This window comes from Sturnus vulgaris, chromosome 6, assembly GCF_052056855.1.
Source record: "Sturnus vulgaris isolate bStuVul1 chromosome 6, bStuVul1.hap1, whole genome shotgun sequence".
NCBI classification, from domain to species: Eukaryota; Metazoa; Chordata; class Aves; order Passeriformes; family Sturnidae; genus Sturnus; species Sturnus vulgaris.
The window spans coordinates 2,056,099-2,075,082 of NC_142248.1; the positions used below are offsets into that span (position 1 = coordinate 2,056,099).

At 43.1% G+C, this 18,984-nt stretch overlaps 1 protein-coding gene across 11 annotated transcripts in view; it reads right to left on the reverse strand.

Annotated features, from left to right (window-relative positions):
- Positions 1 to 18,984, reverse strand: part of BRSK2 (BR serine/threonine kinase 2) — a 302,919-nt gene that overhangs the window by 7,137 nt on the left and 276,798 nt on the right. For 8 of the 11 annotated variants that reach the window (XM_088166686.1, XM_088166684.1, XM_088166691.1 and 5 more), the window contains 4 exons: positions 17,399 to 17,522; positions 15,312 to 15,492; positions 14,583 to 14,672; positions 7,339 to 7,386 (listed from right to left, as the gene is read on the reverse strand). In XM_088166686.1, coding sequence (XP_088022812.1) covers positions 7,339 to 7,386; positions 14,583 to 14,672; positions 15,312 to 15,492; positions 17,399 to 17,522 — 443 coding nt within the window. The remainder of the gene's footprint in view (positions 1 to 7,338; positions 7,387 to 14,582; positions 14,673 to 15,311; positions 15,493 to 17,398; positions 17,523 to 18,984) is intronic. The other 3 variants (XM_088166688.1, XM_088166685.1, XM_088166693.1) reach the window with 1 other exon arrangement.

Sequence of the window (18,984 nt, forward strand, 5' to 3'; positions counted from 1 at the left end):
TTATGGAGAAGGAACTGGTTTGGGGCACCAAAGTGTCACAGTCAAGTATCATGAAAGAAGTCAAAACTGTGAGTGGATTTGAATACAACAAGCACTAAAACGAAGGAACAGGGCTAGAGATAGACACAAAAACATAGAGGGAAGCTGGGCAGGCAGTTTGCATCAACTTTCACAGTCCTCAGTATATCATCTGCTGTTCTCATGAAGCCTGTCTGACACTGACCTAGCCTCAGTGGTGTCACCACTTTGAGAAGCCAAGTGGAAGTGGAGCACCCAGGTAAGAGAGGGAGAAAATAAGGGGAATCACTCCAGGCACCACAAGAGACGCCAGGAAAGGATGCACTTCGCAAAGACCCTACTCCAACCTTGTAAAGACCCTCCAGCCCTCCACAGAACATAACAGCAGGTGGTGAACAAGCAGCTTCAGGACAAGCCTGGAGGCTTCACTTACTGATTAAAGTCTGCTGTTCTGTAACATTTTTAAGACAGTCAGATAAGGACTTGGCCCTGTTTTCATTGAAGCAAACAGCAACATTCCATTGACTTGAAGCAAACCCTGAGGCACTTCCTTCTCCTGTGAAACCATCTCTCTGAAGTCTATGTACTGTTAATGCACTAATCCTTGTGGTGCTGAACACAAAAGTTGCACAAAACAAATATGCCATCTGTGGGATTATACTCTACCTTTCCTTTCTGCAGCCTGAGATATTTTGGGTTTCTGCATATGTATCTTGGGCTTTGGGAGGAAGTGAATCAGAAAACATAGGTCTGCAGTGGGAAGAGACACCTCTTCTCAACCTGACTTCTCTTACTTCTTCCCCTGTTGCTTTCACATCTTTCCTGGTTAACTTTTGCCCGCCTTTGCTACTGAGGTTTTCCTCCTTTACTCATTCTTTACTCTTTAGTCCTTGTCTTTTTCACCTCTAGGTTGCTCTGTTTTGACAGCAGCTGTGGTTTCAGTGAATCATGTAAGGAAAATCAACTTTTTTATGTAAAGCATTAGAACACTCCTCAACGGGTAAGAATCCATTTCCTTTCAATTCCATTTTGCTACTTTTATAGAGTTCTAGCTCTCTTTGTTAAAACGAGGCATTTTTGGGTCTGTTTGCTTGGTTTCTGCTGGTAGAGTCCCTTCTGCCTTCAGAAACAAAATGACTTAAAATACAGAACTCACTGCAAGAGTATATGCAGTGAAAGGGATGACAGAAAGATAAAGTGGCCCATTCCTCTTCGTTTAGTTGTAGTACTGTGTAGGAGTCTCCCTCCAGACTGGAAAGGCCCCAGCCTTGTACAAATCCAAATCAGACAGATGCCTCACCCAGCTCACTAACTACTGACAGAAAGTCCAGGGAACAACTCCAGTTTCTTGGAAGGAAACCTGAACTGCAGCTGGGAAAGGGGACTTACTTTCCAGAGTCCTTAGGCTCTGCCAGTAAAAATGCCAACTGAAAACAGTGTCTGCAGGAACAAACTGCAGAGCTACTGCAGAACTGAGGAACTACTCAAGTTATGACATACCATTGGCACAGGTATCCATTGCACCAGCAGGTGGGAACTCCCAATTGATACTCATCTGGGTAGACCTGAATAACCAACCTGACATTTAAATGCTCTATAACCCATTCTTGTTCTCACTCCCCTAAAATATCCCATCTCCTCTGCAGGAAGGTGGCCCAATATATGTGTCTAGCACCAGATAGCCATTCTCTGTCTGGCACATTTTTTTGCTTACTCTCATAAATACACAGTGAAGCTGAGATCCAGTTCAGCCTCTCCTCACAGTATTCCTCAGTCAGGTAGCTCTGGAATAATGAGTTAGGGAATGGTGAACACAGGCAGCAAAGCCCTGAAGGGATGAGGCCCATCTCCTTGCTGCTGCCTCTTGCAGAGCTAAGGCATGAGTAAGGGATCAGAAACCAAACATGCCTGTTACTGATGAAAAGCTCTGGCCAATCCAGCACCACCACGTAGCATTCAAAAAAGGAGACATGATGATGGAGAGGACGGAATCATACATTCATTTGGACAGCTGGTGGCACTGAAAGAGCAGACAAGGATAGTGGTGGGATGAAGAGATGCCAGATTCTGTTATGGAGTCATGCTCTTCTGGCAAATTGGCTGGTAAAGGTTTAAGCCCACACTTTTTTTGTATCTGCCTCTCCTTTTATACAGATCTGCCTGCACAAGTGTGTGCTGAGAGGGAAAACTGATGACCCACACCTGTATAACCACAGCAAATGACAGTATTGTTGCTACCCATTCTCTTAAGAGATTTCTGCAGCTTTATTCCTATCTTTTTTTGCCTATAAAAATACCAGAAATGTACTGGCACTTAATTATACAATTTTGATCTTTCCTGCCAGATGGATGTTCACATATTATATTATGGGTTTCAAGTTCTTTGACCTGTTCCTAAGGAGACAGATGACCTGTGCGTGCTGGTGAAATGTTGCTTCCTCATTTCCACTGAATAGATCACTTCAAAATATGATTTCATCTTCTGGGAAGGCCATCTCAAACTTAGCTTAGTACAGCAAGCAAGTATTTCCATGTAGCTTCCTGGAACACTGGCTATCATAAATAAAGCACTGTGATCTTAATTAAGAGTGAGGTATCTGTGTTTTCTGTATTATATATTATTACAGAGAAAGAGGAAAAGATCTTGTCCTGCGTAGTAAAAATCTAACCACAGCTGTCAAAATAGGATCTGACATGAACCAAATAGTTCCATACATTTAGATTAACTTTTAGTGCCTTTTGTGGCTTTTTTGTGGCTACCGTCTTCTACAGTGCAAAAACATGAGGCATGAATTGGAAAAGAAATGTCTCCCCAGCACAATACTAGATATAGAACTTAGTATGTAGGGAATCAGCCATTCCTTTGGACAGCAAAGGATACTGGCAGAATGGGCAGGGATAACTAATAAACCTGGCTTGAACTCTTTAGAACCACTGACTTATCTTACTTGCTGAGATCCACCCAATTTGAATGAATTTTTGATCTCTTAGGTGCGTCTTCTTCCTTTTGTCTCTCAGCTGGATCACAATTTGAACTGGAGAGCCAGCCATGCTCAGAAAAAACCAGGAGCCAGCACATTTTTCAGGAATGTTAAAAAAACCCCATTGCTCTGACCACCTCACGGTGTGGCAGTGCTCACAAGAGCCTTTCAGCTGGGAGGGCTTCCTGTGTTTTTTTCTGCAGGTTTTGACACCAATATTTCTGCCAACAGTTGCAACTTTTTGACTGCAAATCACCAACCTCCTCTTGCATCAAACAGCTACTTTCAGAAGCAGGATTACTCTAATTAATGCCAATATGGGTCAGATCACTTCCAAGAACGCCAAGTTCAGGTCTTTGCTGCTGTTACTAAAACAAAAAACTGACTCTAAATAAGCACTCACAAAGCTACAGGCTGCAATTGCAACCCAAATGTGATGCAACCAGTTTGAAACTACAAAATATTTCCTAACTTCTCAAGTAGATTGGAATGTTACTGGCATGGGCTTGTGTCTGTATGAATCAAACTGTGATTGCTGGGAGCTACAAAGAGAAGCTTTTATTGCAGCGTGGTTCTCTGTGTGCAGAGGATGACTGGCCATGGCCAGCAAAATCAGATAGCTCTGAACAGAAAAAATGTCAAGTCCTAAACACTGGAAGCAAAAGATCTGAGAGATATACATTGGTGAGATATGAAAGGCAGGTGGATTTGCTATGCTTCTGGTTTGACCAGATAATTTTGCTGATAGCCACTGGTGCCCAAAAGGACCCAAAAAAGCTTTTTGTTTAACTCTGGTGCCAGGAATCCAGGTTTTCAGCTGTAAGCAGCAATACAAGATAAATGTTTAAAAATAAACACAAGGCCCTCTTTCCAGCCTGCATAGGGTTATTGTCCAAGATTTTGCAGGAGTGCATGGTTGTGCAGTGCCTAACATGACAGCATCATCTGATTGGAGCTGCACTCGTTATCCATACTAACCTTCTCCTCATCACTCTCTTCCCATGCCACTGTGCCAATGATGTAACTGAAGACTTTATTCAGACTCATCAGAGAGGGAGATTAACAAGCAAAGATTGCCTTACTTAGAAGTAAAATTCATCCTCAGATAGTGGCAGTGTGAAGACTGGGAAGTTTACAGTCTTCCTGGGTTAATCTCAGAAGGTCAAGTGGAGGATAAAGCAAGCTTTTCAGAGGTTCCTGCCAGCAGCCAGCACCTTGGCAAAACATACTTGCCAAGGACTCCAAAAGACTGGGAATGGCTGGGAAGGGGAGCTATATCAAAGGCTATATACCAGCCCTACCATGAAACCAATCACCTAAAGAAATTCTCAGCTCACTACAGGAAAGACCTGAAGTCACTAAAGTTTGTGGAGACTCTTTCCTGACCAAGTACTACTGAAATGGCACCATGGGCTTCTGTATGGTGCATATCACTAGCTCCAGATCCAATGTGTTCAATATACAATGAATGATGCTTGCTTTCTAATTCCCAGCTTTGTGGTTGAAGCTGAAGGGCTTTTCAGTTTATGTATTATCTTGATTTTTGTTTTTAGTGTAAAGGCTCTGCAGAACCTATTAGAACCTTAATTATACAACCTATTCTTCAATGAGACAGACATAAATACCAGATTAGATGGTAATAAACAGTTCTCTCAATCCTGCTTCAAAAGAAACAGAATCCAGCTTGTCCTTTTACAGCTGTGCTGATTTTATAAGGCTTAACGGCAGCACATAAAATGGTAAAGCTTATTTGTCACTAAACTGATTTGGCTGAGAATACACACAGGAATAGATCAGCTAAAGTATCACTCCTGTAGATGTTTTTCAGGTTACAGCTGCATTTTATATGTAAATATTTTAATTTTTACAAGGCAAATTTAATCTTATGAACAGACTTCATGGAAAGCAATTTAGTCTTTCGGACAACAGCAATGCCCATTCCCCCGCTGAGATGGGTGGAAACATAAAAAAAAATATTTCACTCCAGCATTCATTTCAATTTATTATGAGCCAAATTCTTTTCTTCTATTGTGAAATACTACAAGTCAGCAGCTGTTTTCTAGTTTGCACAGGCAGGATTGATACAGCAGCAGTTGTGTCATTTGGATATTGGCAGCTCCTATGACAAACCTCGGCTGTTCAGCATTAACTTTTTTCTCAATGCCACTGTCTGTATGCAAAATCACTTCTCAGAGTGATGACCACTGCTAGCAGAAGATGAGATAACATTTAAAGGACTAAACAAATTTGCCTTGCTGTTAATTACAGCTTTCAGTGGTTTATAGTGGGGGAAAAAAAAATTCCTCATTCCCACCAGAGCTTTCACATGACTGAGCCAGGCCTAAGGAACCTGATTAACTCTTCTTTCTACAGAGTTAAGTCTTTTTTGCAAGAATGACCTCCTGTGCTCACTGTCAGAATAGGGAACAACAATGAGGTCAAAGTCCCCAGAGGATACAGTTTCTCATACACTATTTGTTGTTACTGGATGGACATTGTGTCAACATCACGGGGGTTTCTCTTTAGAACCACAGAGAAGGACTTGCCAAAAATAAGCTAAACGCTCACATCGTTCCCTCTCACTCCCCTGCCTAAACCACGGGTGAGCTCCAGCAGAAGAAGCAGCTCTTCACTCATACACGAGGGTGGAATTCAGCATGGTGCAGTCACCACCTTGCACTGTTTGTGAGTTCACCAACACGAACGTGATTTTAAGGAAGGAGCTCCATTAAACCCCTAGAGGCCATCCTGTCTCTTTTCTGTCTGTCTTCTGTCTGTGCTGCAGCTGCCACAAAACAGTCTCCCTGCTGGCCTCCACCTTGTCCTCTTTGTCCCTTGTTGGATTGCTGCTGACACAGTGACAGCTGGAAGGCCTGGATGAAGTGTGAGTGTGAGCAGTGATGCTCTCCACCTAGAGAATGCAGGGTACTGGCTGGGCATCTCTATAGCTTAATTAACTCGCAAGCAATCAGCAGAATCAGCATTTTGGTATTTTTGTATGACGGGAATGCCAGATTCCAGGCAAGAAACAAAGCCTTGAGGAAGAAGAGGATTTGCTATCTGATGCCTTAAAGAAGCTGAAATGAGTCTTCATGAGATCAGAAAAGTCACCTAAGAAATTAAATGAACTTTCAGAACAAAGGAAAAATTCCCACCAGCAAAGCTGCAACTTAAGGGAAAAAGGTTGTCTGAAACACAAGGAACAGGCCAAATTCTGCCTCAGTCACACATGTATAAACCTAATATTATCTCCACCATGTCAAATTCCCTTTCTGGTTACAGACTCCAGAACAATTCCAGAACAACTTTCTTCAGTTAATGAAGAGAGAGCGGGGCAGCCACAGGTCCAGCTGGAGAGCAGCACCAGGTCAGTGAACACTTCCCTAACATCTTGTCTTCCCTTTCACAGAGATATCTGAACTCAGCCTAGATACCAGGATGCAAATGTAAAGAGAACGGAGTTCTCTCATACGGAATCTTTCTGTACAAGACATGATTAATAGGACAAAAACATCTCTCTTAGTATTTGGGTATTTTCCTGTTGTATTTGGAGCAGTGAGTAGAGGCACAAGTAATGCAAGAAAGAATACAGTCCATGTGTGGGGGCATAAGCCCAAACAAGCTGAGCTGAGTTTTGCAGGAGACTTTTTTTTTATTCCTAGCAAAATTCCAAATCTTCAGTAGGTTCACTACTCCTCCAGCTAGAGATACAGCATCCTTCCCCAAGTCCAGAGTGGAACTGTGACAGTTTCCACTAGCCAAGTGTCTGACATAATATGCAGTATGTCTTATGGAGAATTTAAAACCTTGGGGTCATACCCCAAGGCCATCTGGGGAAGAAGGGGGTGGATGCAAAATGGAGTTAATTAACATAGCATTCCTGCCTCAACAAATAGCAGGAAACCAAGGGAGACAGCAGCTAGCAGGGCAGCATTCAGCTTCACTGCAGAAAAGGGACTGAAGAATCATGAATCAACAGCAGCAAGTAAAGAAAAGAGGAAACAAAAATCAGGAAAGGAAAAGAAAATCACTGGCCTGGGTTACAGTGAGAGAGAGTATCTCAAGTGTAACACCACACATTTGTGCTATGAAGGGGAAAGCTGTGGTGGAGCCTGTGCATCTGTGCATGGATGGGGAGGAACAGAAATAGGGATATGTGCTTGTGTCCTCCAGGTGAGTGAAAGACATAGTGGGTTGTTACAGGGTGAGGAGTCTCGAAAAGAGCGGGGGGGAGCAGGGAGAGGGAAAGGGGAGGTGCAACAGGACAGGACGGCGCATTATTATGTTGCTCAGCAGGGGCTGGGGAAGGTGAAAAGGCAGAAGGGAAGGAAGTTCTTACCACATTTGGAAAGTCTGCCAGTCATCAACTCCATACAGTTAGTGGTGTCTGGATCATAGAACGGAAAAAGGAGGGAGGGAGGGAAAAACATAAAAAAAGGTTTCCATACCTCTGTGCATAAAGTAGTAACTTAGCACATTATTACCTGAAGCAGGAAACATACACATCTCGGTGTTTACACAACCCAGGCCAAATTCTGCCACCCACTCTATGCCAGTGCAAACCTGGCCCTGTGACTGAGAGTGGAGCTGCTTCAGTACTGCTGCCTCCACTCACCCCTTTATCGTAACTAGAGGTATTTATGAGAGATATGGGAAATACTCTGCCACCACATTAGCAAACTATAAGCCTGGACACAGTATTCCACCTGGCTAGCTTTGCAAATTAGCCTGCAACAGCCAGGAAATGTTCAGCCAGATCGTATATCTACATCAAAAACCTGGAGAGAGGGAAGAAATCTAGCCCCGTGCTATGGGACATGGAGTGAGGCTACTTGGACAGCTCACACCATCTTTAAAACCCCAAAGGATAATTTCAAAGTTTCAATCTAACTCTCCCATTCAGTGTAATCTCTAACTGCTCTTGCTTTCAAGGTCAGTATCCACAGGCAGTAGAAGCACTTTGGGAAAGGGTGGCAGAATCTGGCCCTAAGACATTACTGTCCACTTTGTGTATAGCTCCCATTGCCACAGACTCTGGGTGCTTCTTATTCAGGTGCAATAAGCAGAAGGAGCTCCACATGTCAGCTTTAAAACAGAAAGGCCCAGCCCAGCTGGACACTTCCATGTGGAACCTGCTGGCAAGCCAGATCTGCTGCTGTCAGCCAGGATTCCCTTGCATTTGGGGTCTAAATCACTGTGTTCCTGGGCAATGTGGAGTATTCACTGCTGAGCAGGTTAAAGCACTCAGATCAGTCTCAGATCTCCTCTTGTCTGGGCTCTTGATGAGCACTTGGGTATTCAAGAAATAGGCTTCTTGGAAATACGTATGCTGAAAATCCCTAATTGCCAGGAAGCTCTAACTACTCACTATCTGCTATAAAGTCTGCAGGACAGAGGGGAAGATAATTTCTCAGCATTCCTCCCCTTAAATATTGAGAAAAATAATTTCATAAGAGGAGGAAGGAGTGCTGGATATGCTTGGGTGAGCTGAACTCATGCTAGAAGAGCATGGATATCCATCTCTTCTGATGCAGCCAGGCTTGTGCTGCACTGATGACCTGGCAAAGCATGGAGGAGAGAGGGCAGCTGCTTGGTCCAGTGACACTGGTCAAAGCATCTAAGCAGTGGTTACGTGCTCCCCATCCCTGAGGCTAAAAGCAGGCTGGCAGAGGTCAGTGGGAGATAATACCCATGGAAGTTCTCTCAGAAAGGCACAAGATTGAGAGAAAGGGGAAGGACGGAGGTGAAGGAGAAGAGAACATTCAAGATCTAGAACAACGTAACAGAGGTGTCAGAGATGCCAGAAGTTCACCTGCCTTTGAAATTCTTCGCCTGCTCTGGCGGCAAAGAATTTAATTTAATATACAATACAACTTCAGTGCATTTCTCCCTGAAGATGCCTAGCAGGTTTGAGAAGAGCCTACAGCTGCTGATGAGTCAATGACCAGAAGTCTCACTCATGGGTCTGTATCATTGTTTTTCTTTACTAACTTGGAGAACTTTGTTGTCTCTTGTCTTTTAGTGGTTCCTGTCCAGACCCCTCAGAGTCACCGACCCTTTGCAGAATGATGCAGATCTATAGTGGTAGACTCCAGAGCATTCACACAACCATTAGCAGAACTTAGCTTTGAAAGAACACATAAGGGCAAAGAAAATCTCAAATATGACCAGAAGACTGTTTCTGACTCCAACATCTGAAATTTTCCCCTTAAGTATATCCAGAGTGACTGGCCACATAGTAACCAGAAATCTGGAAACCAAAAGGTAGTATTTGGAAAATGTCAGAGCAGGTAAACATTGTGGGTGTTTACTAAGATCCTCCTGAAATTGGTATATCTGTTTCATTCTTGATTTTAACAAATTAAAAAGTAATCATGTCTTCTAAAGTTAATACTGCCATTTTTCCTAAGTCATTTGCAGCCAGCACAGCTCTCTTTAGCACTTAAAGCCAGCTGTGTCACAGGTCTATATACATTAGTTGTGTGATTAAAATACAAGCTGATAGACGTACACACAAAAAAAGGATTGTAACAGAGCCTTTCTGACAGCAGAATATCTTGGCTCTGGACCCTATTTGGTTTCCAAAAAAGTAAATTTGCATGTTATAGAATTAGTTTTGATGGATAAGGACAATTTTCTGAAATATGAGACCACAGAAAATAAAAAAAATATGTAATATTATACGAGTAACTACTTCAGTTAATTTTAATGAAGGCCGTTCAGCAATAATATTAAAGCTGTTTAGCAAAAGCACAGTGCTCTGCCAATCCAACCAGGCATTACTGGGCACTTTTTGTAGGTGGAACTATGATGGCAAGATGAGGTAATTACCCTAGACACTACAAGAGTGTAAGACATAAAGGGTCACAAAAGATTGCAGGAAACAAAGAAGCTTGGGACCTGAATGAGCCCCAGAAAAACTGACCTGCAATCCAATTCCAAACTGGCATTTGTAGAGTTCTTTTTTTGAGTCTGCAGCTGGAAGTTTACCCTACAAAGCACTTCATTTATTCCTCACTCCCTTCTCCATCTTGATAAAATCCTTCACACATTTGGAAACTGTAGGTCTCTTACTTTTTTTCTTTTCTTTTTTTTTGTTTTTGTTTTTGGGTAGCAATTTGCCAGCCCACAGCTCTTGTGAACCATAAAATACCTGGAATTCACAGATCAGTGCTCTAGCAAGAATTTGCACTGCCCTGTTTTGAAGCTGGATATGGTCTCTAAACACTTGTTTATGCTGATGAAAGGCACTTCCAGCAGTAACAGTGAGATGCTCTGAACTTGGGAGATGTCAGTAGTTAAAATCTGATATGAAGCCAATAAATATAATAAGGAAAGAGAAAACCTTTCACAAAGAAGTTATAAAGGTTATTTCAGTACTGCTGATTGCCCAGAACATGGGAAAATGGGAAAAATCAGAATATGTAGCATCCCACACTTAAAACCAAAGCTCAGAGAAGCAAGAAAATATTCGGGAAATAAAAATTGCTACCCTGTGAATGATCACAGATGGCTTTTGCGTGTCCCTATTCACCAGCTGCTACTATTACTCTTTCATGCAAAGGCATCAGAGAAAAACAGATCATGATTTAATGGAAAGAGTGCTGGGCTGAAACAAAGGAACAAATATGAGATATTGTCCTCCATGGAGAGAGATCTTTTTATCCCAGCAAAGGGCAGTCTGCCCAGGGATTACCTAAGTAGAGATTGTGAGTATAAGGGCCCTGGATGGAGCCATTCATGGACAAGAGACAAGGCTGACTGCTCTCACAGACAGTGAGATCTTGATCCCAATGGGGTCCTTTCATGGTCTCACTGAGCCTAATGGCTTTTGTGATATCAGTAATAAGCACACATGGACAACTATTCTGGTTCAGAACAAAGGCCAAAACCATCTGAGAGTCAGACTTGATGATCCTTGTGGACTCCTCTCAGCTCAGAATATTCGGTGACCTGTGATGTGGTGCTCTGCCTCCCTCAGCAGCCCCACAGACACCCAGGAGTGAAAGAGCAGGCCAAGCATACAGAACACTTCTCCTACCACTGCCTCACTCACCACTGTCAGGTCAGAGATTTCCTGAACCCACTGTAGCTTCTCTGTCCCCTAAAGATTTCTCTGCAGGGAGTTATCCAACCTCCCTGTGAGTAAGAAGTACTCGGGAAGATTTCAGCAAGGAGTTCCACCAGTTCTAGATTACATGAAGAAACGTTTTCCAATTGCTTTTTTGGTACTTGGCTTCCACTGTCTTATGCTGGCCTCTAGTTTCTTTCATTAGGAAGGGAAAAATGGACAGTCAATCCCTATCTGCTTGTTCTATGCAAGTCACGAGTCACAGACCTGGTATTGCCTCAGCAGTTATGGCACAGAGGTCCTGAAACATTAGGATACAAAGCTGGTATGTTGCAGTAAATTTGTCCATCGAGACAGTGGATTTTAGAAGCATTACATTAACTTTTGGAATGGACTTAATTTATTTACACTTTCTTTCAGGTAAGGGAGGAAATCTATTTTCCTGCTTCAGAGTATGCCAGAAGAAATACACACAGGCAGTCTTAGAAAGGAAAAATGGAAGTGAATGAAGGGATATATGGAGGAAGGGATATTATAAGGTGCTCAAGTGTGACACAGAAACACATCTGCCTAAATCAGGTACAGAACAGGCTCACATACACACACAGATGCATGGGCAACATGACATCTACAAACACTGTTTTCAGCTGAAGGAATGAAAAAGAGGAAAATGCATTCTTGAAACCCAGGCAGGCCGGCTCAGGGGGCTGGGATGCTGCACAGCAGATCAGAGGGGCAGCAGAGAGAATGACTCTCACTATATGTCTTGCTATATGTCCATTAGGCCTTGCTGTTCTGCTTTGTACTGAATTCATTAATTATTCCCCTTCTGCAGGTCTCCCTTTACACACCTTTCACAGATTGTTCCCATCATCCCACCTGTAACAGCATCAGAACTGTAAGGCAGGAGAGACAAGACACATAGGATGTGTCTGTGCACAAGGAGCCAGGAAAAGCTCCAGTGCTGAACCAGAGCTGCTGGTCAGGGCACACGCTCAGAGCCATGGAGGCACAGTCTAAGGGAAGGTGAGCTCAGCCTGCTGCAGCAGCAGACTGCCTACAGAGTGTCCTCAAACCATGAACCTGAAGAGGGCCCAACCACCAAATCCCTATGCAGTGTTCAGGGCTGGCAGTATGGGAGATAGGAAACAGAGACGACTTTGCTTTGTTTCTAGTGAGAAATGCTGATTAATTCCATGACCATTTCTAGGAAGATTTTGCACACGTTTCCAACCAGACACCCAGCTAAGCAAGGTGCTGAATGTGAACTCTTCAGTCCTTTATCCCTTTACTTCCCCTTACTCTCACTGGCTGGGGATGTGAACTACTGGGCCACCCTACTTTGATGCAAAGGTTGTCTCTTTTTTGGTGACAATCCCTTTATTTCCCTTCCCTTCCTTTTCTCTCTTTCCTGTATGCTGCTCCAACCTAAAATTTTCAGGTTGACTTCTCTCATTTTCAAGAGGCTTGCATATTCCTGATCAGGTCAAGTGGTGTGACACAGAACAGTTGGCACCCTGTCTTGTGAGCTGTCTTGCCTAGGTAAGTCCCCAGCCCAGGGAATTCTCATTTTTAAATTTCAAGACATCATTAATTTTGGTTTTGCTCTATGTGGAGTTATCTGTTCCACTCCGGCATTAGAGGTCAGGCTGGGTTTTCTCTGCTAGAACAATATGCTCTCATGTAGCTTCAGGCAGCAGAAATAATATGATTTTTCCATTCCAGAACCAGAGCAATACTGTAAGTCAGATACATTTCTCATAGCAAAGTATGCCCATAACACTTCCCTGGGTCTTGGTTTTTATTCCTGCTATAATACGGCTTTCTTAGGGAGATATGCTGCTTCACATGCAACTGTGCAAGAGGGTTCAAATTTTTCTATAGAGCCTCACTAGCTAGCACATATTAGGGTGAAGAAGTTAAGAGAGATCACCAAGTTATTTACTTTATAAATAATTTTTTCCTCACAGGAAAGTAAGGGTACACTTCATTCCAGAAGAAACAAGGAATGCTCGAATATTGTCCACGCATCAGGAGTAATATGAAATATGTTTAAAGGATGCTTTTCTATCTCAATCCCCTCACTCCCACTTAGCCTCAGCATTTCCCAAGAGGAAGGGCTGGCAGAAAATTTTAGCTGCTTCCTTGAGTTTGATTTAATTTCAGAAGTCCAGACAGCAAATACCTGAATCAACCATAGTTACAGTGTCCTCTAATAGTGTCTTATTATTTTCCCTGCTTCTGAAGAGAATAACCCATGTACTGGGCACCACTGAATTCCAGCATGCAGAAGGGTCAGGCAGTGCTGGGGGCCAAAAGCAACGTGGACACTGAACTGAGCATATTTCTCTGTCAGGTACTAGGCATACACACTTCTAGATGCAGTTATTTTATCTTTGGATGCTAAAGCCACACTGTTAGACCAGAAGGATGTAACCCATATGTGCAATGAGCCAAGGACATCTGTGACTTAACTGTAGGATGCAATGCCAACTTAACTCCCCCACTTTTGTCTTGGCTTGTTCACACAAGGGTCAAGAACATAATTTGGCTCTAAAACATAATATTATTTACTTCCTTTTCATCTCCCACTCCTTCTGCCTCACTGTCTTCTGCTGCAGCCTCTGCTCTCCACCTTACTCCTATTTATTCCCAGTATCTGAACATTCTTTCTGCTTTTCCCTACTTTTCCTTCCTTGATGCATTCCCAATAGCTTATCTGCCTTAAGTTTTCAACTTTCACCTTCTTCTTTGTTCTGTCCTTTTAGAGGATAGAAGAGTTACCACTGAGATTTTGTGTGTTTGTGTATACAACCACTACAGTGTCCAGAGTGAACACCTGCTACATAATGATGGGAAGAGGCCAGTTTCTGTATTATCAATTCAGGCTGCCTGCACATCCAGATTGATGTCATTGCACAGGGTCACACACGTAAGGCTTTCTCTACCACCACGAGGAATTGAAATTTACTTTTCAAATAGATAAAATACAGCTTCTGCAGAACCTTAGTATAGAATTTGTGCTACCACAGTATTGAGAATTGGATCACACTGCTGGAAACTATTAGTCACCTTCTGACCATATGTTAATGGCTAAGTTAAAAGTAGCTCTCAAGTTTGTTCGGGGACCCACTGAAGTCAGAGGTTTCTAAAGTATGCCTGAAGGGTTTGAAAATCAAATATCCTCTAGAGCATGTCCCTACTCTGGGAGATTCTGAAGCTGGAGAAAATCTGGAAGATCTGTTGATGATGCAGCTTTTGATGGAGAAGTGGGCAAATGGCTCTTTGGGCGGGCAGAGGGCAGAAGCTGTTCAACTGGGGAATGCGCTGGGAGCACCGGAGAGGGAATGAGAAACGGAGGAGCAGGGTGGGAGCAGGGAGTTACTGCTCTGTCTGAATGGAGCTCGTTTTTTTGCTGTAATCAGAGGGATGGTCTCCCTCAGCCTCCTGCTATGGGAGGCATTTCACCTTCCTGTCCCTGCTGAAGGTGCTGGGCAGTAGAAGTCACTTACCTGATAACTGCTGCACTGAAGGCTGGTCATGTGTGCTTAACAACTGTGCCTGAATGGTTTCTACGACCCTCTTAAAGCGACGGCTTGGACCTGCGAGGAGAGAAGAGGCACAAGCGGCTGTGAGAGCAGTGGGAGCCAAGCCCACACACAAGGCTGCAGGGGAAGGATCACAGGCATCTTCCCCTCAGTCTTGTCCCCAGAAGTGTCCTGACTGTGCCTGTCCTTCAGCCAAAGGGACTATGGCGTGATGGACTCAACAGAAGAGGAATGGTTTCGGGGCTCTTTTTGTAAAGACAGAAAAGGTGAGGGGGTCTGTTTCTTTGTTGCCATCCCTTTGGGGGGCATGTGGCCACCCAGAAGAAAAGAGTGAGTGCATGTTTCTGTCAGAAGGAAGAAACTATGGCCTCACAGTGCCCAGCTGAGACCCCAGGAGGTTTGCATGAAACAGGGAGCCAGTATCATGAGTTACACCAACACTGGTGCACAGAGCTGCCATTTTAGCACTAATCATGGCAGTGCCAACTTCACCTCTTTGGGAATCTCCTTCCCTCCCTGCATTTCCATCACTACCAACACTATATTTGTTCCTGATATCCTCCTTGCCCCTGACTGACTTTTCCCGAGGTTAAGCCAGTTATATTTTTCCCTCTGGCAGAGCAATTTGCAGGTCTCTATTATCAGCAAGGACCAAGCCAGCTCGCACTCGTTCTAGAGCTTTGCCATGGTTACCTGATAAGAGTGTGAAAGTGACAGAATAGATCCCGTTCTCCTTTTGTGCCTCTCCCCCTTCTGTGTATGTTATGTCCACCTGGAACTTCACTGGCTTCTGGAAGACAGCAGGACCTCCTGTGGACTTATATTCTGCACGGAAACTTGTCTGTGAGATGACACTGTGACTGAGACTTGGGATCTGAAAGAGGTTGGTAGAAGCAGATAGTAGAACCAGTGCTAAAGGGAAAAAAAATCTGCAAAATTCTGTTTATAACAAAACACCTTTCCAGAATGAATAACATTTGCTAGATTTGCTTCTGGTCTTGAATTTGTAATGTACAGTGCTCTTGTGAAATCAGTAAGAGCATAGGGCACCACAGAAGAATGCAATGCTGCTTACAGGACTGACCTAAATTTAAGAACTGAATATTGGTGAATACCCAACACTCTTACGAATTTACACGTTTCTCAACTTCATACACTCAGTCTTTCTTTTCCTCCTCATCCACCAGTTTTGAGAGATGCCTTCTGTTGAGCAAAAGGTGGTATTAAGGGAATGGGCAGAAAAGTCTGTGGGATATAAAACTGAATATAAAAAACACCTAAGTAGCCTGGTCTGATCTCACAGCTCAGAACAGAACCTGTTCTGAGCAGGAGACCTCCTGAAGGCCTTTCCAACTTCAGCTGCTTGGTGATTCTATGATGTCAGATAGACATTAGGACACTTAAAGTGCCTGGGATATCCACAGGGAAAGCATGCCTGCTAATAGCTCACCCCAGCTTCTATTAATATGTAACTCTTAGAAGTCTTTGTGACATCATCCAACATTTGTATATTCAGAACCATGGTGGAATTTCACAACTTCCTAATTTTCAAGCAGTTACCTTTCACACCTTCCTCCAAAATTTAACAATATACTCATATTCTATTTATTGCTTCATAAAGGACCAGATTAAAAAAAAACCCAAACAAATTACTTGGAAATCTGGTCTCTAATCTCTAGGAGGAAAAATGAAGATTAGTTCTTTCACAAGCTGACTTTAAGGGGTTAATTAGCAGGCTATGATAATGCATTTAAGTTTAGATGTTTCTGTAAGAGATGGTTCACTGGTTTTGCACACAAATCCCTACATCACACCTAAACCACACGTGGGGCATGCACAGGGTCACCAGTATAGACAGCAGAATACATCACACCACAATATAAACCCAAAAGCACAGCTAAATGCATGAAAGTGATACAGTAACATGGCTCTTGTAACCCACCTAGGATGGACACCAGTGTCTGATGCCCACTACTGTACTGCCCTTACTCCTTGTGCGCTTGTACACTAACAAGGGTTATGGCTGATTTTTTGGAAGAAGTTCATTGCAGAATCACATGGAGTAAAATGGAGTTCAGTATTTTGTGGAGAAAAATCAATAGAACAAACTCTATAAGAAATTAAATTTTCTTCTCTTAATTCTATTGGAAAAAGTCTAATTATGTTGTTGACTACCTTGAATTGAAAAACCTCTTACATTTCCTTTGCTGCGCTGACTTTTTCATCACTGGTACCTCTAGATAATGAGAACAAAAATAGACAATTTCCCTCTGCTTTCTTAGGCTGTATACAAACCACATCTGCAACGACTGAAACTCTGGACACCAGAAGAAATTACCCTTCTTTCTGCCATATAGTACCAAAGTGGGGATTTAAAGTAACAAATGCAGATGTAAAGACAGGCCTTTTGTCTGCCTGAAGTGGTGGAGGGCATCCCCGTCAAAGGGGAACCCAATCTGCTGCCCAGCCAGTGACTGTAAGGCTGATTTGACAAAGCAGCAAATCACTGTCTTGGTACTGTGCCAGCAGTGTGCTCCACTGCCATGGCATTCCAAACTCTGGCAACCTGGAGGCCTTGCCAAGAAGGCTGAAATCTTTTCTCACCTTGGAGAGCGTTATCTACAATTAACAATTCACACACAGTCCAGTGCAGGCCACGTAAATTAAATCCACAGAGGATGCTTTTCCAGGAGCAGAGCCCCTGTACAGTAACATTTGGCACATGGAGTCCTGGAATGACCAGTGAGGGATGTCTCCAAGAGGCAGCTGGGGTGACTCACCGAGAGGAAAGCATGGACTATATCAGCCTTGATGGAGCTTAGTGGTTTGTCCTTAATGACCACAAAAATCTGTTCTTCTTTCTCCAAGTTGATGAAGTTACCGAACCAGGATTTTTTGGCAAGCCTGATGTGATGAAAAGAAAAAGATGTTTAGAACTATTTCTTATTTTCTACATGCCCCTAGCTAGAAAAAACATTAAAAAAAAACGCACAAAAAGTTTTGATGACACTCCAGATGTGACAGTATTACTACTAATAAGTGGGAAATAGTATCAGAGAACATCCAGAATGACATTTCACTTGGTGAAAACCGATGAAATGACAGACCATACAGCCTTTGTCTGGCAGCATGTGTCACCAGCAATGAAAAATCAGGAGCAATGGCAACTCTTCTGACTGAGCTAACACACCAATGAATACTGCATAGATAACGTACATATAAAAGGGGACACATTTCTGGTTTGTCTCCAGGGATCTCTCAATTTCTTGTGACAACATGCAGATCCTGGCAACGTAAAGATTTAAGCTCCTTCCCACCCAATTTCAACTCCTTTGGTGTTACAGGTCTTGGAAAGATGCTTTTCTGAAGGTGTCCTGTACAATCACAACACCTTGCTTTTTAAAGCAAGCTGTAGATTTCACTGGAGATCCAATGTACCAGTGAGTGAAATCCACAATTACACAAGGCCAGGACCAAGTCCATTAGTCCCATTCAGGGTGTCTACATAGTGTGTGAACTCTGGCCAGCCTACAAAGGAATGAATTTGCAGTATTAAGAAAGGAGAAAACAACACCATGCAAGACACAGTTCAGGCTTTCCACTGACAGCAGTCCAGCTCCTCAGTTTGTTCCAGGATCAGACAGTGGTTTCAGCATAAAATGAAATTGTTTTTTCACAGTGATCGTATCAGCAAACGTTTGATTTTGTTTATTGTTTAACCATTTCAATGCACTTCATTGACATTGGCTTTATGTTAAACAGGCTAAAGGAAGAATACAGGGACATGAATGTTAATGAGAGACACTATCCAGAACCTGAAAGTAGCATCTCTGACAGGTGTGGCTTGGAGAGCAGAAAAGAAGCCATCAGCCGTGTGACACAGCCAAAGACTAGCTGAACCAAACTAAACCCAGGGAAAATCACACTTAAATCAGCTATATTCTAGTAGAGAAGAATTCAGCATGAAAATGTCAGAAATTAAAAGACCTGCCACCAAGAGACTGCCTTTTCCCCCCTCTATAGCATACTTTATAACACCAAATCCAATTTGCAGTACAGCAAGCATCAGAGTGGACATTCACCACTCAGTGGAAGAAGACAATCTCTCCAGACAAGAAGAGCCATCTGCAAAAGGGATTACTACACATCAATTTTTCAGCAAAGCAATAAACAGCTGGAGCAAGCTGCCAGTAGCCTCACTTTCTGCAGTAAAGTGAGGCAGAGAGAGAGGAAGGACAGAGGCTAAGAGAGAGAAGAGCAAACTAAGAAACTAATTTGAAGTCTAGGCCTTCAGGATAAAGAATAAAGCTTGACCTCAGCAGTGCCCAGCAATTTGCACTCATTCCCCATCCCAGAGTGCTCCATG